This window comes from Ictidomys tridecemlineatus, chromosome 3, assembly GCF_052094955.1.
Source record: "Ictidomys tridecemlineatus isolate mIctTri1 chromosome 3, mIctTri1.hap1, whole genome shotgun sequence".
NCBI classification, from domain to species: domain Eukaryota; kingdom Metazoa; phylum Chordata; class Mammalia; order Rodentia; family Sciuridae; genus Ictidomys; species Ictidomys tridecemlineatus.
In genome coordinates, this window is record NC_135479.1 from 94,375,004 (window position 1) to 94,397,866 (window position 22,863).

The following is a 22,863-nucleotide window of genomic DNA, read 5'->3' on the forward strand; positions in this document are numbered from 1 at the left end:
TCGTGCACTTACTTGGTATGTGTGAGGCACGGAGTTCAATTCTCAGCACCGCACAGAAATATATAAAATAAAAGCCTACCAATTAATTAAAACATAGATCAGATGGAAGCCACATACTGGGCCGTAGGTCACAGAATTCTGGTAAAGTTGAAAAGATAAATTGGACTTTAAAGGCTCAACTGGGTAAACTGTGTCAGAAAACTCACCTGCATTGGGATGAACTCCTCCCTATTGCACGGTTAAGAATTAGATCCACTCCCACTAGGAGGACTGGATTCTCTCCTTATGAGATAATGTGTGGGAGACCCCCCCCCCCCGCCACCACATACCAGGGGATTACAGGGAGACTTAAGAGACATAGGAGAATTAACATTGAGACAACAGCTTCTGGCTTTAGGGAAAACCTTACAGACTCTCAACCAATGAATCAGGGGAAGATTGCTAGTAAGTTTGACCTCAGATGCATACTCCTTCAAGCCTGGAGATTTGGTCTGAATCAAAGAATGAAATGCTCAGCCCCTGAAACCTCTTTGGAAGGGTCTTTTCACTGTTATTTTATCTACCCCAACTGCAGGAAAAGTTACGAGCCGGTCCCTGGATTCATAACACCAGGCTCAAGCCCGCAGCTGTGGACTGAGATGCTCTCCAGACCCTGCTGCATCCCTGAAGCTGACTATCCAGAGGAAGGAAGCTCTGGAGAAGCTTGAGGATCAGAAGGACGACAGCCCTGTTCTAGTCCCTCCGCAAGCTGACTAGACTGCGCACGGTCGACGCACGGTCGAAGCTCGAGAAGACCACAGCCCTGCTTTGGCCACTCAGAGGCTGGCTGATCAACACACAGCGGAAGATAGACTTACTATCAGGACAAATAGACTCTTTCAGCCGCCAAGATAGTTCTTATACTGAAATGCATTGACACCCCTTACTTCTATCCCTATATATAGTTCTCTGCTTGGTTTTTGCTACAGGTTTGATAACAGTGACTCCTACTGACTGGACTCTTGGTAACAAAATTTCATTTGTCCTTTTTTTAACTTTGCTTTATAGGTTTACTCGGGTTTGTTTGGTGTTCTTAGTTTGGCTTTGTTAACTTACACTGTTTAGCCTAACCAAAATGTTGGTCTACCATTTAGTTTGGTTTCCTTTGATACTCTTAGGGAGCTCTACCCCACTCCTGCCCCAAAAGTGGAAATCATGTGAACCATGTGTCCAATCAATCTATTATAATGAAGGGGTGATTCAAACTATATATTTAGGACCTGCCCCACCAGAAAGATGCTATAAGAGCATGACTGTTTGTCTCTGGGAAAGAAAAAGAGTCTACATGGCTTGGATTGAATCCCAATATAAGGGGGATATAATTTGCCCAGGGAATTTCCCCCCTACCAATGGAATTTGGTATTGCTGGCCGCTGGATCCTCAGCCTCTGACATGGGAAAACTTTGTAAAAAGTGATTCAAGTTCGATTGCTCCAAGACCCACCGTAAGTCCTAGCCCTGCTGCTAAACTATATGAGGGATTAAGTCCAAATCTCAACTTTCCTTCTTTGGGGAAAAATCTCTTTCTGGACCTAGCAGAAAGAATAGCTAAAAGCCTTGAGGTTAAAAACTGTTGGGTGTGTGGAGGGGCCCTGATGAGTGAAGAATGGCCCTGGACCGGAACAAGTCTAGATGCTTACTCCTTACTACTGTGGAATAAGACTCATGTGGAACTAAAAATTGAAAGGCCCCAGGGCTGGGTCCTCACTTCAGAAGTACTTGGTCAGGAATGTATTGGAAGGTTTGGACCTCAACACACCCAGTGGGTAGGGGAAACCCCGTGTAACAGAATATTGTTCTGGAACGCCACCTGGTGGCCTCAAAAACCTACTTGGTTTTGGGCAGATAAACCACATTGGCTGGGGATTAGGGGTCTTATATGCAAAAAGCCCTTAAAGAAAAGAGTTCTTTTTAACTGTACCACTTCAGACACTAGCCAAATCAGTTCTTTTCGGAGCATCCCTGAGATCCACAAATTCTGGAACAATCCAGCCTCCTCTAATTGGAAAGCACCTGATGGACTATTTTGGATCTGTGGAAAAAAGGCCTATACCCACCTCCCAACAAACTGGAGGGGAACCTGCACTATTGGTACTATTAAACCTGGATTTTTCCTGTTGCCAAATACAACTGGAAAAGACCTAGGGATCCCCTTGTATGAGGACCTAGGGCCAAGGAAAAAGAGGTCCATTGGGAAAGGACTTGATCTAGGAGGTCAACAATCTTGGGCTGAGGATGACTGGCCACCTCAGAGAATTATTGCCACTTATGGTCCCGCTACCTGGGCACAGGATGGCAGTTGGGGCTATAGAACTCCTATTTACATGCTAAACAGGATCATTCGCCTACAAGCTGTACTAGAAATTATTACTAATCAGACTGCCACAGCCTTTGACCTCCTAGCCACACAACAAACACAGATGAGAGCAGCTATCTATCAAAACCGCTTGGCATTAGATTACCTACTGGCTGAGGAAGGGGGAGTGTGTGGAAAGTTCAACAGCTCAGACTGTTGCATCCAAATAGATGACAATGGACAGGCAGTCAAAGACATAGCCAGAAACATAAGAAAACTAGCACATGTGCCAGTTCAAACCTGGAAGGGTTTTAAAGCTTGGGATCCAAGCTCACTGTTTGGAGGATGGTTTTCAACTCTTGGTGGATTTAAAAGCTTAATTGGTATAGTAGGTCTTCTACTATTAACTTGTTTATTGCTCCCATGTTTGGCTCCCCTGTGCATTAAAACTATTGGGTCTACTATGGAAGCAGCTATTGAAAGAAGGACAACAAATAAGATTTTGGCATTATATAAGACTTTAAGGCAAGAAGGTGATAATGATGCTCTTTAATTTAAAAAAATTAAATTGTAGAGCACAATATTAAAGGGGGGGAATTGTTGTGACACACCCTCCTCCACTAAAAATCTCAATTAAGCTTCTCTAGAGACCCTTACCACAATTGTTCTGTTTTTTTTTTTCCTCCTTTATGGTACTAGAGATTGAATCCAGGGCCTTGTGCATGTGAGGCAAGCACTCTACCAACTGAACTATATCCTCAGCCCACAATTGTTCTTATTAACAGAATTGCAGCAAAAATCTCTGTTAAAAAACTCCAGATGGGTTAGGACTTCCTATTTTTTTTTTGTGAGGACAAAGTTGTTCTGTCTTGCAAAGCTAAGTTTGGCTGAAGACTTGATGATGTTACTTCTGCTTTTGTAATAAAACTTGTAAAACCTGTCTAATCTAAAAAAAAAATGGGACGAAAAACACTTTCTGTGAATTAAAATTTTATGTAGATTCCTACAAATATGTAAACTTCCAAGCACCCACTCCCCACCCCCAAGTGGGTATGAAGTTCCAAGAATTTCCAGACTCGGGGTCCAGAGGACTTTCTTGCACACGGGCCTCACTCTGAATCACTGTAGCCAATAAACCTGCTTCTTGCTGATTCCTCCGGTGTCCAGCTTCATCTGTCCTGCATCACCCACAGGCACAGAAGTCATGGGATTTATCCAACAACACTCACTGGTCGAACCACATGCTTCCATCTCCAGAGAGTTTCTTCAGGAACAGAGATGCAGAAGTTGTCTGCCTATTCTGGAACAGTCTGGAGAGGCCCTGTGTGGTGGAACAAGGGAAATTGGAGGAGGATCCAAGGGTTTGCTATGCTCAACTTGGTCTCTTGGGAAAGGTGGTGTCTTCTAGATCTCTCTATTGCAAAGGTAACATTTACCTTTGTGATTGAGAAGTTATTCTCAAAGACAAAGCTTGAGCATCTTATTCCCCAAAGACACTTTAAAAAAATGATTTAGTATGACTCACCCAGAACTCCTCTTAACATGAAGAATCTGCTGTGGTTTCCATATGGTTTGAGAGTGTTCCCCAAGAGTTCAGGCCCTTGAAGCTAGGTCACAGTGTGATGATATCATGGTAGGACCTTTAAGAGCTGGGATCTCATGGAATGTGATTAGGTCATTAGGGCTATGCTCTCAGAGGAGGTTAATATAGACATGGATTGTTATAAAGACCAAGCCTCAGCCCTGAATGCTTCTGGCTTCCTGCCTCTTGGTGTGATGTCCTGCTCTCATATGTTCCTGCCTTGATGCCATCTGCCATGTTGCCAAAGGGCCTTTATCAGAGGCTAAAGCAATGGGGCTACCTGATCTTGGACTTGCAGCTTCCAAACCTGTGAGCTATTTAAATAAGCCCCTTTTCTTTATAAAGTACCCAGCTCCCCACATTCTGTCATAGCAACAGAAAATGAACTGATTACAGGATCAATCTCTATTTCTGGTCTCTGAACTCCAATAACCTATAATTAATGGAGTTTACTGATACCTGGCCCCTGAATTCTTTGAGTGAGCCTCATTATGCCCCTTGCTGTCCTCTTATGTCTTCAGGTCCGCAGGGACTTGTCCTTAGTGGTTTCCTGCTATTATAGTCTGACTCAAGACAGAAACTGCTTCCAGAATTCTTGTAAATACTCCCCTTCAATCTCATCTCCTCTACTCCTAGGGGTGGTTCTAACCACCTCTCTGCCAAAGTAGATGAAAAGGAGAGGCTCAGAGCTCAAAGTCAGAACAAAGACACTTGCTCTCAAAGTCAGAGCTTTCTCATAGCCAAGAGCATTAAGAGCCTCATTTTCAGCTCAGAAGAGCTAAGAGACCCCTTCCCGAGGGGCCGTATCTGCACTTACTGGAGATTCCCACCTGCAGAACCATGGCTTCCCAGACTGCCAGCCCCATCCTTCCCTGGTGCGGAAGCTCCTGGGTCCCACTCATGTCCTAAGCTCTTCATTTCTAGGGTCCCTTTTCCCCAGATCCTTCAGGAATGGCTTCATCAGGGGCCCAGAGACCAAGACAGCCCAAGGCGTCTATTCTGCAGGGTTGTGTCTGAGGTCTGCAGAGGAGACTGCAGTTCCCATTCCAGAGAAGCTTACGTAGCTCCCACGGCCTGATTCCTTCCCCTCCCATTCTACCTCGTGTTCCTCACCCTAAGCAATATATTATTTACTTTTGAAGAAAACAAGAACAACAAGCGTAAGCCCATCCAGGTGAGAAAAGGCAGCTCTGCCAAGGTGGGAAGAGACTTCCTGGGAGAAGATGAGGGAGCTGCCTGGAGGTCAGACTGCATCAGCCCTGAGGTTCAAGAGTCTTTCTCGGGCTAAACCCAGGGCACAGCAGTCAGCCTCTCTGTCCCTCTTGCTTCTAAGCTCCCAGTGGAGAAGCCTTGCTGTGGCGTGGAAGGGATGTCCTCAGCTGACCCAACAGGGGGAAATAGAGGGGAAGGCGGGAGCAACATTAGGATGCTTAAGTCCAGCCACGGAAGATAAGAACCTCGCCCAGGTGTACTGTCTGGAAGTCTAAAGGGCGGTGCTGGCAGCAGGGCTCCAGAGCAGCGACTGTGCTTGGCCTGCAGGTCTGGGTCTCTAAGTCACAGGCTCCCTCCAGTGGACTCTGTCCCTGGTGAACAGCTGCCATCCTGGGACACCCTTTCCTTCTCCCTGGGGGATTCCCTCACCTACCTCTTCTTTCCTGAATCCCATTTCTCCCTCTTTTTGGAGGAAGACAAATTCTCTCATTTTGGAGGAGTGCATTCTCCAGTGGCTTCTTGGTAAAGGGATTTTTTTTTTTTGGGAAACGCGCTCACTGGAAAATGTCAAGCATCAGGAAAACAATTTCCTTTAGAATTCTGAAGGTGCTGCTCTCTGGTCGGTCCAGTTTAGCCCATCAGAAGCCTGAAGCTAAGTGAGTCCCTCTACTTTCTGGGTGACCTATTCTTTTTGTTCCTGGAAGCCTGTAGAATATTCTCTTTTATGCCAGGATTTTATTTTATTTTATTTATTATTATTTTTTTTATTTTAATTTTATTTTTTTTTATTAGCTACACTATGCCAGGATTTTAAAAGCAATGATTGTGCCCTCCGATTCTCTGCTCCCTCTAGAAATTTCTGGTATTTGACGTTGGACTATTTGGCTAGTTTTTTAATTTTCTTTGACTTTTGGTCCAGTTTTAAAGATTTCTTATTCTTTTTTGCTCTGGTCTCTGAAGGAGTCCTTGACTTTATTTTTTAAATCTTCTATCATGTTTTTGCTTATTTAAAACATGAGAATATTAGCTTTTTATTGGGCTATGACAAACTCCACAAACTTAGAGACAAAACACAGCACAAATGATCTTACATCCAAAGTCAGCTTCCCAGGACTGAAAGGGCTGGCTGGCCAGGGATCCTTCCAGGGAGAAGTTGCTCCTTGTCCTCCCAGGTTCTGGTGTCCACCGTGTTCTTTGGTTTGTGCCCCTTACCCCATGTCCAAAGCCAGCAAGGGAGCGACTTTCTCCTCTCTTGAGTTTTTGTATCATCTCTCTCTGTGCCTAACACTCTTGTCCCTTTCTGAGGATGCTGGTGATGGGTGGGGCTGACCTGGCAACCCAGCAGGGCCATCTCTTCATTCAAAACTCCTCAACTTAATCACTTCTGCTAAACGCTTTTCTAGGTAACATACTTGCGGGTTCCAGAGATTAGGACATGGCATAGGGGCAGTGGTGGGTGGGGGTGTTATTCTGCCTAACACAGCCAGTGAGCTTTTCCTCCTGGCCAGACTCCCTAGAGAGTCTCTATAGGGAAGTGATAGGCTGGGTGGCCACCAACTTTCCGAGATCTGTGTGGGATAAGAGGGCTCACAGTGAGGAGTGTCCCAGCATCCAGTATTTGGGCCATGCAGTCTCTGGGTGCAGTAACTGTGTCTAGTTTTCTCCAACTCTGGGACCCTCTGTTTTTACTTTCCCAAAGAATTAAATTTCAGACACCTGCCACTTCCTAGTGGCATGGGGCTCACAAAATCCTTCTTGGTCCAGTGGTCCATTTGGGAGTCTTTTTAAGATCGGGGCAAAAGGCCAGTGTAGGCAATGAATAATTGGGCCAGGAAGATGGAGTTCAAAAGGAAATAAAATGCTGATACCTCCAGAGCACTTCCCCCTCCTCCAACCTGTTGCCAAGGGGACCTGCCTCCAGGGAGCTGTTCCTCACAGCTAATGAGTTAATGAGTGCATCCCTGCCCCCCTCCCCCATGGTTCCCTGCCCTTCTGAGCAGCTCCTCTCTGGGCTTTTGGTCACTAGTCACATAGGCAAGATAAGAGGAGGAAGGCACATTAGGAAAAAGGAAATCTGAAATGAAATAAAACCAGCTCTGGATCCCCTTGCCGTTGGGTAAAGTCTATGTCTGTTCTATCCTTTAAATAAAACTTCTTTTCTGAGATGGCTTTGGCCTTTCTTGGGTGTTCAATCTTCAACACAAAGGCAACGGGGACCTGGATCCTGATTTATTCTCAACACGGATATCATCTCTGGTCTCCTTTTGAGGTTTCTAAGATACAAACCAGGTTGGTTCTCAGTGTCCCGTGGACAGCTCGAGCTTGCCGTGATTCTTGGGTTGGTTACTCAGATAACCTCTCAGCTTCTACAATTTTATTGTGGTTGTCTTTTCCCCTCACCTCTCCACGTTTGTGGTCTTGATTCTTTAAAAAAAACTGGATTAGGCTGGGCGTGGTGGTACATGCCTAGAATCCCGGAGGCTCAGACAGGAGGATTGTGAGTTCAAAGCCAGTCTCAGCAATTTCACAGGGTCCTAAGCAACTTAGTGAGACCCTGTCTCTAAATAGAACATAAAAAGGACTGGAGATGTGGGTCAGTGGTTAAGCACCCTTGGGTTCAATCCCTGGTACAAAACAAACAAACAAAACTATTATAAATTCAGTGTCATTTTAGGCAGGCGTGAAATTATAGGGATGTATGTGTATGTGTTTTTATCTCAATCCTTAAAAAGCATTTTGTTTGATTTGGTTAAGTTCTTTGGACCAGGTACTGTGTTATTTCTGATCCAAGTGGCCTGGCACCAAATCCAGCACTCTTTCTAAGTAAAAAGTTTTCGTGTCCGGTTCTATGTGTCCTGCCGGCCTGCCCAGCTATGCGGCTGCATCTCTACTCCTGACAGATGCCGCAGCTCCTCCAGGACTGACCTTGACACCATCTCCCACAGCAGGAAGCACTGGCCAGTGTCTTTCCTAACATGACCTTGAATACCCCCCCACCCTCCGCCAGCTTCCCAGGGATAGAAGTGCACAGGCCACAGGCAGGGCTTCCAGGAACCTGAGGACCTGGCCACTAAGCTCATGGTCTCAGCTGGTGACATAAGGAAAGTTGAGCTTTTTGTTTTAATGGTCTTCTTTGTACTCTGGATTTGGGAGTCTAACCTGTACTGCCTGCCTCTTACCTTCTCCTCCTTTCTCTCCCACATTCGGATGTCATGTCACCTCTGTGGCCCTATTTCCTTCCTCTGCCCTTTTCTTTGGTTGCTTTTGTAGTACTTCCAAGTCTCGGCATCCCAGATCTTGGGCTCTAAGTGGACCTAGGTTCTGATTTAAGAGAGGCTCAGTAAATTTACAAAGTTCCACAGCTAATAAGGCAGAGCCCAGACTTCAACCTGAGCAATCTGACTCCAAAATACATCTTTCCTCACTTTGCCATAGATCACGTGTAATTCACATTCGTGTACCAAATACTCTTTTCTGAGAAAAGTATGCAAGTTTGAGTGTGTGTGTGTGTGTGTGTGTCTCAGAGCAGGTGTTGACTGTGTGCATGGAGGATAGCAATAGGGATTGGCAGAGTGCTGAAGTCAGCGACCAGCACTCTAGCTTCATACTTGAGGTTCAAAACATAGAAATTAACTAGTGAGTTCAAATTAAAGAAACATGACTCTCAATTTACCATTTTTGCCCAGCTCAGAGACGGCTCCTCCCAGCTCCTGCCTCTAGCCACCTGACACGGTAGGGAGGTTTACACAAGAGGCCAGCAAGAGAGAGAGAGAAACACACCAGGGAGTTAGCTTTTATTGGGGAACAAAAAATTCATGGGAAAATTCCATCCAATGAAGGTTGAGAGGGGCAGCATTCCAAGGTCAGGGTCAGCGATTGGTTTTCAGGTCAGTGGTCAGCCACACCCCCACATGGACAAGCCCTCGCACCTGGGGAAGGGTGGGGAAGGCTCTGACACAGCTTGTCTAAGCACCTCACACCCCGCCAGGGAGGTAGCTCAAATCACGAGCGAGAATGGCTTCCCACACTGAAGCCCAGCAGTTCTGTGATGGAGAGGGTGCCCAGCCTAGAGACACAGGGAGAAAGGCCTGGTGTGCATGTTGACATGGAGGGCCTGTAGGCCCACTGTGTGCTAGGCCCCACAGATGATGGGAAAGTATAAGATGTGGCTGCACTCCTCAGGGGTGTCATGGTGGGTGCAGATGGAAGGTTTGTAAATGTTCTACCTTAAATGCTTTTGACTTTAGCAACACAGGTCAGTGGTAATTCCCAGGACACAGGCATCTACTGATCCATAGATCCTCCAGTGCCCAGTGGGAAGGTCCCCAGCTACTCATTTAGTTCATAGCTACTATTCTAGTCCAGCATCCTCACCACCAGAAGTGAGAGAAGATCAAGAATCAGATTCTATGCATTTATATAAAACTTCTTGGGTTATCTAGGTCACTCTTTTCCTCATTGAAAGTTGAAGTGCTATTCCATGATTTTTATAAATACTAATTGTTTGGAAACACTTGTACAAAGCATGTACTTTTAAGGGTTGAAAAAATAGAAAATTTTAATAGTAAAAATATGAGTTTTTAAAAAATATTTATAGTAAAACATACTTAATAAACAAAACTTTAAAAGTATAGAAAAATAGGAAGACCCAAATCAATCACAATTGATATTTTGTTGCTTCTTACTAGATTTCATTTTTATCCTAAACTTTGATTATTTGGTGGTTTGTTTTAAATAGTTATGCTGGTGCTGTAAACAGAAATTTGTAACCTGCTTTGTTATGTAGCATTATTCCTAACCTCTAAAACATCATTCATAATTATCATATAATTTTACATTTAATGTACCATGCTTTAATTCTTCCCCCAAAGTTAGATTTTTGGGGGATTTCCTCTTTTCCAGAATATTAGACCATGTTTCAATACACATTTGCATAGAATTTTCTCTTATATTCTTACTTGTTTTCATAGTACAGATTCTTGGAAATGGACTTATTTGATTGAAGGGTATAACTACACATACTTGTAAAGTTCCTGACACATTAGTTTGAAAAAAATTCTCAATGAAAAGGTGGCACTTTCAGTGAGGACTGTAAATTTCACAAATGGGCATGATGAACACCAAATGCAGGAGATGCCCTCATCCATTGTCATCCTCAAAGTACTCAGTGGGCCTGAGGCTTAGGTTGACAGCTGTAGCTTGACAATAAAAACACTCTTGTCCATATTCAGATGATTCCAGGCTATGGAAAAAGAAAAAAAAAAACAAAGTGAGTCAAGTTATAAAATTGTCTTGATTAATAACCCATCATCCAGGTAACAACTTAAACATTTAGCATATTCAAAACGTGATAGGAGGTGGGCATGGATGTCTGTAATCTCAGCATCTCAGGAGGCTGAGGCAGGAGGATCGTGAGTTCAAAGCCAGCCTTAGCAAAAGCGAAGTGCTAAGCAACTAGGTGAGATCCTGTCTCTAAATAAAATACAAAATAGGGCTGGGGATGTGGCTCAGTGGTCAAGTGCCCCTCAGTTCAATCCACGGTAGCCCCCCCCCTCACTGCAAAAAAAAAATGTTAGGATAGGAAAATATCTATTTGAAACTGCTCAGAGAGATGCTGACATTATATGTTATTAAAATGTGAGATTCCTTGTTCAAGATTTCTCTTCACTCTTGACTTGTTGAATAGGTTTAGCAGTTGCAACCATAAGTAAATTATCAGTATTTTAGCAGATGAAGTTAATTAGTTTCAATAGGATGAGACATTTCCCCTCTTCTCAAACCACTTGTTAGTGTCCTCAGTATAAAGAAGTTTTATTACTTGAATATAACAATAGTGAGATAAAGTCCTGAGCCTTCCATTATCTCATGAGCATGACAATTCTTAAAACAGTAAAATATCATCATGCTTTTGGTATCTCTACATAGAGAAATAAAATGCACTCATTAAAAACTCTTAGGCTATTTTTACCATACAATATAGTACATCGATTTGACAGTTGTTGACTTCATTCATTCCATTGAGGCCAGTCAACAAATGCATTGGAACATCAGAAAAAAAAAATTGAGATTTTAGAGTTTGAGGAAAAATAAGGGCAGTAGAAATGGGGATAAATAAGGGATTGCAGAGACCTTCCCCCAGGATAAAGGGGAAAAGGCTAGTGGCCAGCACTACCTGGATGATGACGGAGTAGGTGCCGCACAGGGTCTTGGAAAGCTGAATGGAGATTCTGACGAGGCAGATGATCACCTGAAGCCCACTCAGGGCTATGAGGATGGAAAACAAAATCACGTTCCACTCCACCACGTGCGTGGGCTCCAGACATTGGCTCCACATGCTGGAATCTGTCAGAAAACTGAGAGAGGGGAGGGAGTGGCCAATTGGAACCTGGGTCTGGGCTCACATTGTACCCAAGGCTGAAACTACAGCCACTCATATGTTTGGGAAGTTAATACTTTATTATTAAAATGTAACAAACATAACATCATATTAGTATGTAGTAATATTAAACAGTAATATGAATTGATATATTTGAAAAGTCATTCAGGTGCATCTATTGAACACTGTATGTACAGCCACTGAGTTAGACCCTTAGTTTAAACATGGTGTCTGCCTGGGAGGCACTCTCAGTTGATCAGGAGGCAAGACAAACCCCAGACAGGTCAACCACAGCAGAAGGCAGCAGAAGGTTGCAGATTCCAAGATGGGGAGTTGAGAAGTTGGTCAGGGATGGAGACTTGTTCTGGACATAAAATCACATTTATGGCAAAAGGATAAAAATTGCGCTAGAAATTCCTTGACACTGTCCAAGCCCTTTCAATAAAGGCAACCACGTGAGCCAACATCGGGAAGATAGGAAGGCCCGTGAGAACCCAGCATGCAGGCCCCACTCCACCGTGCTGGCTTGGTGGGTCCGGAGGAACCGAGTTCCAGTTCTAAGTCCCCCAGGGGTGATGCTGCTGTGCTCAGCTCTGGTCCCCATAAAGAACCTTTTTTTTTTTTTTTTTTTGCAACATTGCTGTCCCAGCTGAAGGAGACTCAGATTATGGGATGGGAACACAACGGCCCACGTTTCAATCCGTCCAGTTTAGCACAGGGATGTAAGATCAAACCACTCCCAGGACAAACCAGAAGCTACTCTGGACCAACCCAGTTTGCAGGCTCACCCTGGCTCTCTCATGGTCCTGGGCACTTCTAATGGTCAGACTGTGTGTTCAGCAACACTGAAATGGAGAACTGGCCTCCCCAAAACCTGCCCCGACAAAAACAATTGTCACATTCACAGGGGCAAAGTGCTTGGCAGGGTGGCTTTTCTCAGAGTTGCAGCCAGCAGCCCATGTCCTGGCCTTGAGGCTGTGGGCACCGGGGTCGGGGTCGAGCAGGGGTGGATTCCTACTCTGGTGACCACACACCCCACCTTGACCTCTCCTCTGTTTTTCTTCCCCTGACCTCTATTCCTCTCCTACTCCTTCCTCTGAACTCTTTCCTCTTTCTTTATTTCCCTTCTCTAATGCTCTAGAAACTCAGAAGCACTCTGAGAATTTCTCGATATTGCTAAGGGTCCTCATCCCCAGCCATAAAGAGTCGGCACCTGGGATTGCAGGGCCCTGGGAAGGGACTTTACCCTTTTGACCACCAGAGTCTTATCTGGATGATGGGTTAAAATAGCCCATGATCGGGGCTGGGGATGTGGCTCAAGCGGTAGCGCGCTTGCCTGGTATGCACGGGGTGCTGGGTTCGATTCTCAGCACCACATAAAAATAAAATAAAGATGTTGTGTCCACCGAAAACTGAAAAATAAATATTAAAAGATTCTCTCTCTTCCTCTTCTCTCTATCTTTAAAAAAAAATAGCACATGATTGTGAATATTTGGTGAGACGTGTGTAGCGTCTCAGCCAGCCATGAGGGAGGCGAGTCCCTCCTGATCCCTTCTTTAGACACTTCCCCTCGCACGTTGTGCACAGATCATTTAGCACTTAAAAACCAGTCAGAAGAGGGTCTGTCTCACCCAGGCTATGGTAAGGTTTATTCCTCTTATAAACTGCAGCAGCAGGGTGAGGAGGAATAGAGAAGCCATCTCAGCATTGACTTCAGGGGTGGGAACTCCACCTAGATGTTCACTCTATAAATCTATGTCTGCATCTGCTTCCATTTCCTAACCAAACTGCCATCTAAGGGCCCTGATTCTCTGAACAGCCAGGTTTAGCCTTAAGGCAGTTCCCAGTATCATGTACAGATTAACAAATGTTTGTTGATTGAAAACTGATTCAGGATCCTCACTAGTCATTTTATAGTGGCTGGAACTGCTAGCCAGTTGGAGGATGGGGAATTCAAGGGACATAAAGGAGTCTGCAGAGTAATGTTATTAATAATAATAAAACTTGGAGCTGGGCACGGTGGTGCACGCCTGTAATACCAGCAGCTCAGGAGGCTGAGGCAGGAGGATCATGAGTTCAAAGCCAGCCTCAGTAAAAGAAAGGCGCTAAGCAACTCCGTGAGATCCTGTCTCTAAATCAAATACAAAATAGGGCTGGGGATGTGACTCAGTGGTCAGGTTCCCCTGAGTTCAATCCTGGTACACCCCCCAAAAAATAAAAATAAAAAAATAAATAAAACCTGGCATACCATGAGCATTTATTACATCTTATTTGTGTATCACATCCTTTATAATTCTCAGCTCTGTAAGGTAGATATGATTATTTTCCCCAACTTATAGAGGCTCAGAGACAGCCATATACTTGTCTAGTATCATACAGCAGAGAAAGGGGGGTTTGGAGATTTAAGTCCAAACCTATAAGCATCAAAGACCTGTGTGCTTCAAGGGCAAACTTTATCCTAAGGCTCTCACTCAGTAGACTCTTCTGTCAGTTCTGTGAATTCTAGAAGGGAGGGAACCTCTGCAATTTAGCTATGATTCTCTAACACTCAGCCCAAGTTCAAAACATAATAGATGCTCAATAAATATTTGCTGCATAAATGAAATGCTGATATTCATCGTTTTGATATTAATCCTTTCTCTACCCTGCATTTAACCAAACCTTGGAAACTTCTCTAGGAGACCAGAGACTTAGCTTTCCTGGATGGTCTGCAAACAATTTTTCACCTCCAAACACTTTTATGTAGTCAGAGACAGGTGAAGACCCACATTCAAGGTAGTTGAACAAAGTGACGGAGAGACTTGTGGAAGGGAAAGTGGCTCTGGTTTGGAGGTAGGAAAAAGTTGGTATCAAAAAGGTCTTTGTCCACTCGGGAATTTCTATGTTGAGATCTTCTTTCCTGAGCCCCTTCTGTACCACAGGAGTGTCACCTCCAATGCACTGGAAGGCCTGAGGTTATTGTCTATGTTCTCCTGACCTGAGGAGAGCCCTGTGTACTAAAAGAGGTCAGCAGTGCCTTGCAGGCCCAGGTTGCATGTGAGATCCTCACATAGACAAGGCCTTGGAACAGACAGTGGAGCCAGTCGTAGGGCCTGGGGAAGAAAACGCAGCCTCCCCAGGGAGCAGTATATGCTCTTCACTGTATTCCATTCTATTCTGAGCATAAGATAAAGACAAGGAGACTGGGCTTCTCCTGCATCCCTTTCTGGGCCCTGCTTCCTCCCGAGCTGCGTCTGCAGGTGCTGGTAGCCCAGTAAGGCCAACCCAAGGCCAGTCCAGGCATTCTGAGATACAGGGTGGGGATGCCACCAGCCTTCTGAGCAAGGGCATCTCTTTGGACCCTTCTTCATTACCAGCTGGGGAAGCCCCTGGCTGTCTCCACTGTCTACTGTCCCAAGTCGTGTTCCTGGATCTGACTGCACCTTCCTGCTCATCCTTCATGGTTCTACCTCCATGTCCCCTGCTGCTATAGCTAAAAGTGGCACTCTCCAAGGGCACCACGATTCCTTTTCTGTCACTGCAACAGATCACATCAAAAATGGCTACAAAAGAAGACTGAGTCACTGAAACCCGGCAAATCCCAGCTCCATTAGTTGCCAGATAATCACCAGGTTTTAATCTGAACAATGGGAAGAACGTGACTTTCAGTGATGGCTTGCCTCAAAATATTGAGTACAGATCACATTCAGAAACCAGAGAAGATAACCAAAGGTGTGTGTCCATGTGGAACCCCAGGGCAATCGTGGACGATGGAACTGAATGAGGACAGGGTTTCTGATTTTCTGAGCTCTTTGGTTGGGAAATGAGTCCTTACCGTCCTGCGGTGTCTTCAAAGGCATATTCCCAGCCATGGAGGGTGCGGCAGTATGGGCCCTGGAGGAGACCCAGAGCAGAGATGACCATGCTGTATCCAGAGAAGGCAATTCCCAGAGCAGAAAAGATCATCGACAACATGGTCTAAATCAGATACAGAAGAGAGGTTAGAGAATGAGCAAAACAAGGAGGTCGTGTATCCACAGTACTCTTTGGGACTCGCCCCTGCTGGTCTGTACCCAAGGTAGCCCATGTAATTCCAAATGCCATATAAAAATGGGAAAATTTGGGGCTGGGGCGGTAGCTCAGTCGCAGAGCACTTGCCTCTTATGTGTGAGGCACTAGGTTTGAAGCTCAGCACCACATGAAAATAGACAAATAAAATAAAGACACTTGGTCTATCTACGACTACAATTTAAAAAAAAATGGAAAAATTTGATCCAAACCTGTCTGATCATAAAATACATTTCCAAATGATTTTTTTTTGTTATCATTCAGAGGGTATCAGATCATTTGCTAAATTTCTTCTGTTTTTCTGGAAGTCTGCCATCAAAATAATGATGACCTTCTATAGGATCGTGGTAAAGGGGCGTGATCCATCAGCCTGTAGCTATTTGTTGGACCTGTTATTTTCTAGGTAGAGCAGCTTCTCTAAGAATAAGCTCTGACTTCTGTTTCCTTTGTGAAGATTTGAAAATCTTCACATGTAAGAATGTAACGGGGGTTAGAGGTGTTTGCTAGGTGTTCATGTTCAAGTTCACACAGAATGGCATGGATCGGAAGGGCTTCTCTGTGTGGGGAGCAGGAGCAAGGGCACAGGCAGATGTGAGAGAGTGGGCAGGCTGCTCTGACCTGAGAAGGGCTCATTCAGAGGCTCGAGGGAGCAGCTCTGAAGACCAGATGGACCTGGGGTTAATGTTGGGGAGACAGGCTCCACAGACACTATTCAACCCTCAAGGAACTTGGGAAGCAGCATGGATCTGGGCTAGAGATGGCTTGCATACCAGATCAAGGAGTCTGGACCTCTTCATCCTTGGCAGGGGCATGCCCTGCTCCAACATTTTATTAAAAAAAATGTTTACATCCACAACAAAAGTTGAAAACATAAAACCACAAAGCCCTCTGTACTCTTTATCTAAACTCACCCATCACAAACATCTTCCCATGCTGTGCCCTTGCTCTGTGTGCATGTGTCTTTGCACATGTGTGTACACATATGTTCGTACCCACACACACTCTTGTTTTGTTGAACCATTTGAAAGTGGGTCTGCAGACGTTATGATCTTTCACCCCTAAATACAAAGCATCTTTCCTAAGGTTAAAAGCCTTCCATTATTTTGGAACTCTTTCTAATGGATCCAATGAAGGTTTATGTGCAAGGTTAAGTTTCTCTACACTAATCTGACTTTGTTTCTCATAGTATCAGATTTTTTTGAAGAATTCTACCAGTCATCTTGTGAAGGTCCCATATTCTGGGATTTCCTGCCTATTTCTTTATGTTAAGGTGCAGACGTCTAGGCAGGAACACCGGAGTGGTGAGGTGCACCGTGAGCCTCTCATGCTCTGAAGCTGAGCATGTTCCCTTGGCTAAAGGTGCCCCTTGGACTTCTCCCCTATAGGTACATTTTCCATTTTGAAATTAGTAAATAACTGGTGAGGGAGCCCTTTGAGACAGGGTCAAAGTCTGTTTCCTAACATTTCAAGTGACAGACCTGGCATCCACTGATGACCTCAGTGGTCACCAGTGAACACACAGGGTATTGCAATGAGCTGCTTTATTGATTCTATCATTTCTCTGAATTTTAGGTGACCCTTTCTTACCCAGAAGGACTTCCATTTCCCATTTCTCTCTCCTCTGCTTCTCTCTTTCAATATTATTGTGGACTCATTGATTTTATAATCCAATGTACAATAATCCATAGCTGCTACCACTTTCTCAGATGCCCAGAGGGTCCAAATTGGCCACAGGAACCCCCTTTGGGTCAACTCCTTGGCCTACTCCTGTCGTTCTTGAACAATTCCTTGCTTCCTGGTGCCCCAGGTTCATTTGGAACTTTACCAGCCCCAGACCTTGAATAGGCTGTTTTTCTCACAAATCTTGGAACTGATTTTTGAGCAAGGAAATGACGTGACCCAATGTGCTTCTGGAGGCCTGCTCTGGCAGTGGTGGCACAGGGCTGGAAGTGAAGAGCCCACAGATGAGGGCCCCGCTGGAGATGACTTGAAGTTGAGGTGACAGAAAGTCACTGGAGTAAAACACATTAGGGAGAAACGAGACAGGAGATGGAATTATTAAAAAAAAAAAAATCCAGAGTTGAAATTTAGATGAAAAGGGCAAAGAAACAAGGATGCCAAGAAGTATAGTTTGGTTTGGGAGAAAACCCAATTTATTTCAGAAATGTTGATTGGAAGGGGAGAGGAAGACAGGAAGGCAGTGACATGCAGATAAATCTAGAAGCTGAGACCAGAAGGCGGAGGGCACACCTGCAACTTTAGGAATAAAAATGATGCCAAGTTGCAATCCTTTGTTCAAAATTATGTCACTGGCTATAACATCAGACTATTCCTGGCAGCCTTTTGTTTTGGAGATGCTAACTGGAAGTCAAGACAAATTGGACATGTTGCTTTTGGTTCTATACTTAATGATAGATACATTTGTTTCCGAGAATTTCCTTGACTAGCATGGCTTACGCGTTTACCTCAATCTATTGCTTCACCCAAACAATTTTGAAAGCTCTTCTGTAATTGTAATATAAGTAGCTATGGGACAGAGATGTCTGAGTGTATTGGTTGAGAACACACACACACACACACACACACACACACACACACACACCCCTCAGGGTCACAGTGCTAAATTAAGTAATTAATTTAATTTTCCAAAGGCCAAAAAATTTGGCCAAACCATCTTGGCTATAAATCCAAACCTGCTAGGGAGATTTTTAAAGAAATCACGCCCATGTTGTATCCCAAACTGACTAAATCAGAGACCTGGGGTGGGGCGGGGGTGGAATTCAGGTACTAGGTTTTTTGCAAGTTCCGGGTGGTCACAGTGGGAGCCCCTGCTGCAGAGTGCCCAGGAGAGTCTGATCAGGCTCCTCCTAGTCAACCAACACCAAGTTCACTTGGACCCACAGGTGCCTCCTCTATAAGATAGCAGCCACGACAATCTACGTACTGGGCAAATGTGAAAGAACTAGAAATCGTTCTGTAAATGTGATTTTAGGAAGGAGAGGAAGAGAAGATGGTGGGGAAGCCAGAGCCCAGGTGTGCCTGATGAGCTTGGGCTTAGGAGACTGGGTGGAACTATTCTCTCTGATTCTATTTTAATTATTTTTAAAGTACCAATTTTTTTTAAAAAATGTAAATCATATACACCCAGCAACATGTATGAATCTACAAATCATTAAGTCGATAAGAGAAACCAGATAAAAAGAAAGATACTATAAGATTCATTTTATATAAGATACTAACCAATCTATAATGACAGAGGAGATCAAAGGTTACTTTTGGGGGGGGGTTAATGGAAGTGTTCCATATGTTATTATTGCAATAGCTTCACGGTGCATCCAACAGACCAAACTCATAGAATTCTGCACTTTCAGTGGATGTCATTTATCATATGTAACTTGGTCCTCAATGAAGTTGGCATGGAATAAAAATAGACTCCTGGAAACCCAGTGAGGAAAAAATAGTGCTCTTTCCCAATTCCATGTGCCTTTCAATTCTGGGATTCTAGAAAAGTACCATCAGAACAAAGGCAGAGGAAATAGGTAAGCAAAGTGGAAGACATCAGTCTGATGTCTGAGCCAAGAACTCTCAGTCTGAGCCAAGGACCAAGAGTGTGAGATGACGCCAGTATGCTATATTGACAGGAAAGGAAGCTGGAACCCACCTACCCCCCCATCTCCTGAGCTGCTGCTCTTACCATGTATTTTTTGGTGCAATTTTCACTCTGGCAACACTTATAGCGGCTCTCATTGTCCAGGACAAGAAGAACCAAGGCTACCATCAGCATCTGTGGGAGGAGGAGAAAATGTCAGAAATGGAGACTCATTGACACTCATGGTTCTGAGCAGAGGACCGGGATTCGAAGCACTGAGTCTGGAGTCAGGTGGACTTGGGTTCAAATCCCAGCTCTACTGCTTTCTAGCTGTGTGAACTTGAGAGTCATTCTCTAAAATGTAGGGTTCAGAACTCACCCCCCTGAGTTGTTATCAGGCACTATGTAGCCCTTTGAGTTCAGTGCTGGATTCATAGTGATTGATCAATATTGGCTATTACTCTCAAGATTTGCAATAGTCAAAGCTAATGGATAAGGAGGAGTAGACCGTACAGCCGTGAAGCACCCCACCTTGGGCAGCAAACCTGCATTTTCTCTGCCTCAGTAGTGTAGGATGAAGGAAAATCCTTCACCAGAGTTTGCAGCCTGCCACTCTCTCTACTAACTGCCCTTGGGAATGGAGGTGAGAAGAAGGGTTAGTCTGAAACTTTATCTCTTTAAAGGAAGCTCAGTTTCCCATACAATCAAAAATTTCCAGTGTGTTTTGTCTGTTTTAGGCCAACTGGCTGGGATAATTCAATGTTTTCTACTTCTTTTCTTGGTATCTTAGGCAAAGGACTCAAGCTCTGGAAAGAACGTGGATTTCGTTACTCTGAATTTCTGGCTAAGAGAGGTATGAACCAGAGCTTATGGGAAATTCCCGACCCATCCTTTGCTCTCACTGTTGAGCACTAAATCCTAAGGTGGAGGTCACTGTCACTCTACCATTGACAACACCTCCAGTGTCCAACACCTTCAGCTTTCCTTTCTTTGTCTGTCCCTTTAACTGTTTATCTGTATTTCTCAACCTTCTCTTAACAAGGAATCAGAACTGCAGGAAATCATGACATTACAATAATATTTTGCAGTAATCCTTAGAAAATGAAAAATAAAAAAATGGGTTCTTCTTCCAATTTTAAATTTCACCTGGAATACAAGTAAAGGAGTCCTATATTTCTTCTCCTTTCAACAATGTTAATTATTACAGATTCTTATAGATTCTGGTTTAATCTTATTTATGTGTATTTTCCATTCATTACAGATACTTATTGAGGGAAACAATGGTAAGATAAAGCTGAAGTAACAGTAACCAGCATCATTATAGTATTGGTAGTCATAATTAGCCCTAGACCCTAGAGTCCTGTTGCTTAGCTGTTGACTGTTGAAAGAGAGGCTGCCTTCATTTTGTTTTAGAACATTATCACACCGTGGAGGACTCACAAGCAATGGAGAAAAATTACCCACAATTCCACCCATCTTCATGTTTCCAATCTATTTATTTCCAGAGTTTTTTCATTTCCATGTGTTTTCTATAGTTGTAATAACAAATGTATCTAACTTTGTTGTATCTTTGTTCACTTAACATAAAATAATGTTCATTTTCAATGTTGTTATATTTCCATAATTACAATCTTTATCACTGTATGAAGGGAGTGTACCATGATTTATTTAGACCCTTTTCTGCTAAGATGCTTTTTAAAATAATGCTATAGCAACCATGGTTCATATAATTCTTTCCTTATTTTGGATTATTTCCTCAGAATGAATGATGAGATTTAGGATTGCCAAATCGAGAGACAACAGCATTTTCGTGGACCTTGATGTTTTGCACCAAACTCTTCTCCAAAGGATTTGCTTTTATTGGCAGGGCCACTGACATTAGCTGTGTACCCATTATGTGGCAATATCCATAGCATTGGGTATTCATACTTAAAAGTCTACCAATTTAATATGCAAAACCAAAATGAAATCAAAAGTAAATGACAACTGCTTTCCAACAATAGCTATTCAAATGTTGTAATAAGTACATTCCCCCCAAATGCAGATAGATGTAATGCCTTTTCTTCCACGTTATTGGAAGTCTCAGGAGATTACAGTGTGCAAGGTATTGTTTTCAGGAATGGGACCACCAGGAAGAGCGTCTTTTCCTCTGAGTTGCCAACATGAATTACTATCAGCTCATTTATTTTTGAAGAACACAAAGCCATCAGGAAAACATTCACGGATTCTTTCCAGTGATAATTTTGAGTTCCTATTTAAGAACATCCTCCATCATTGGAGAGGTGATTTGGACTCCTTACTGATAATGTGGCCCATTTTTAAATAAATATAATTATGACAGTCACTGGCTACATACTACTTGTCAGTCTCTGTCCAGGGCACTTTATCTGATTTTATTTAATCCCTACAATCACCCTGGGAAGTAAACATCATTATTCACATTTTGAAAATGTGGACACGGGCTTTAAGTATCTAGCCAAAGGTCTCCTGACACAAATGACAGAGACTAGATTTGAAAGAAAGTTTGTGTGAATCTCCAAGTCTCTGATTTTTCCATGCTGTTTTAGTACCCCTGGACCCAGGCTAAACAAATCCTGCGTGCAGACAGAAAATCCATTCTAGAAAAGAGTAATGCCACTGGAAATTAAGTAGCTTAAATTGATACACTGGGTTCATGATTTTTTTCAGCATAATATTTTTATAGGTCAGCGACCCAAAAACTTTACTTGGACTAGTTTTCTGTATTGCTAAAGCCACATTACATTGCTGAATAGTTTATCCAAAACAAAGCTGCGCCCCAAATCTTAAAGGACTAATAGCCCCTCCATCCCCTCCCACCTTCCAAATCTGAAAGTCAAGATTCGTAGAACGCTTTTCATCACTTTGACTGTGTACAAGGCCATGCTTACTAACGGATCCCCATTCTGCAATCTCAAGTCTCGAACATCACACTTACCATGACACCCGAGAAACAGATTCCTTCAAAATACCACACGTAGTTGGTGAGCTTATTGCTGGCTGCGTAGGAGACCTGCCCGTTGGGGAAATACAGTAATATGTTCACAATGATGCTCCAAAGTGCAAGTGGAATTAGCAGGCAGCTCAGGCAGCCCCCGCACTTCCGAGACCCCATTGTGGCCTGCTTACAGCCCGTAGAGTCCAGGAGAGAATTTCATACGCCGGTGGTCCTTTTTCCTGTCTGTCCTTTTCTTTTTCTTTCCTTCTTTCTTTTTTCTTTTTAAAAAATTACCTGCCACTTTCTGGGTCAGAGCCCTTCACTTCAGATTCATGAGGAGCCAGGGCTTGGAGTACAACTGCAGCCCAGAAAAATCCGTGTGAGTACTGGTTTACTATTTGGAGAACAATAGACAATGATCAAGGGCTGAGGAGCTGAGCTGGTCTTCATCCTGTGCCAGAGGAATGTGCTGTTTGACACTGCTTTGGAGAATAAGTCATTTTCCCCTGGATTAGAGCACTGCAGACTTGACCCTGAGCAAGTCTGGAGAAGGAAGTTGGGGGAGGCAGCTGGAATTGAGTCTGGTAAATCTCATCCAGCAGTGGAGACAGGGTTCAAGAGAAACCACCCAGGAGGCTTGGGTTAGAGTGTGACCTCTTCATCCCTTTTCATCTCTCTCCCTTTCACCAAGGCTCTTGATGATTTTCTGTAGCTATTATTAGGGGTCATTCATTCTGAAAGGGGTGCCAGGGGACTAAGGGACAGGG

At 43.8% G+C, this 22,863-nt stretch overlaps 2 protein-coding genes across 2 annotated transcripts; one reads left to right on the plus strand and one right to left on the minus strand.

Annotated features, from left to right (window-relative positions):
- The first annotated feature begins 1,114 nt into the window (after window positions 1-1,114).
- Mar1 (syncytin-Mar1) lies at window positions 1,115-2,887 on the plus strand. The gene is given in 1 exon segment (NM_001305587.1): window positions 1,115-2,887. A coding segment is annotated over 1 exon segment (1,773 nt).
- A 6,018-nt stretch (window positions 2,888-8,905) lies between these two features.
- On the minus strand, window positions 8,906-22,588 carry Tm4sf18 (transmembrane 4 L six family member 18). The gene is made up of 5 exons (XM_005325735.5): window positions 22,097-22,588; window positions 19,246-19,335; window positions 15,319-15,461; window positions 11,301-11,481; window positions 8,906-10,370 (listed from the first exon to the last, which is right to left on the minus strand). The coding sequence occupies exons 1-5, from the start codon at window positions 22,271-22,273 to the stop codon at window positions 10,356-10,358; spliced, it is 606 nt and encodes a 201-aa protein (XP_005325792.1). The 5' UTR covers window positions 22,274-22,588; the 3' UTR covers window positions 8,906-10,355.
- Window positions 22,589-22,863: the final 275 nt, after the last annotated feature.

Excerpts from the sequence above, each read along its gene's own strand:
- Tm4sf18 (XM_005325735.5), bottom strand. The coding sequence starts at position 22,273 with ATGGGGTCTCGGAAGTGCGGGGGCTGCCTGAGCTGCCTGCTAATTCCA. Across the intron at positions 15,462-19,245 it reads ATTGCACCAAAAAATACATG|ACCATGTTGTCGATGATCTT; the intron begins GTAAGAGCAGCA and ends TATCTGATTTAG. Across the intron at positions 11,482-15,318 it reads TTTGAAGACACCGCAGGACG|TTTTCTGACAGATTCCAGCA; the intron begins GTAAGGACTCAT and ends CCCCTCTCTCAG.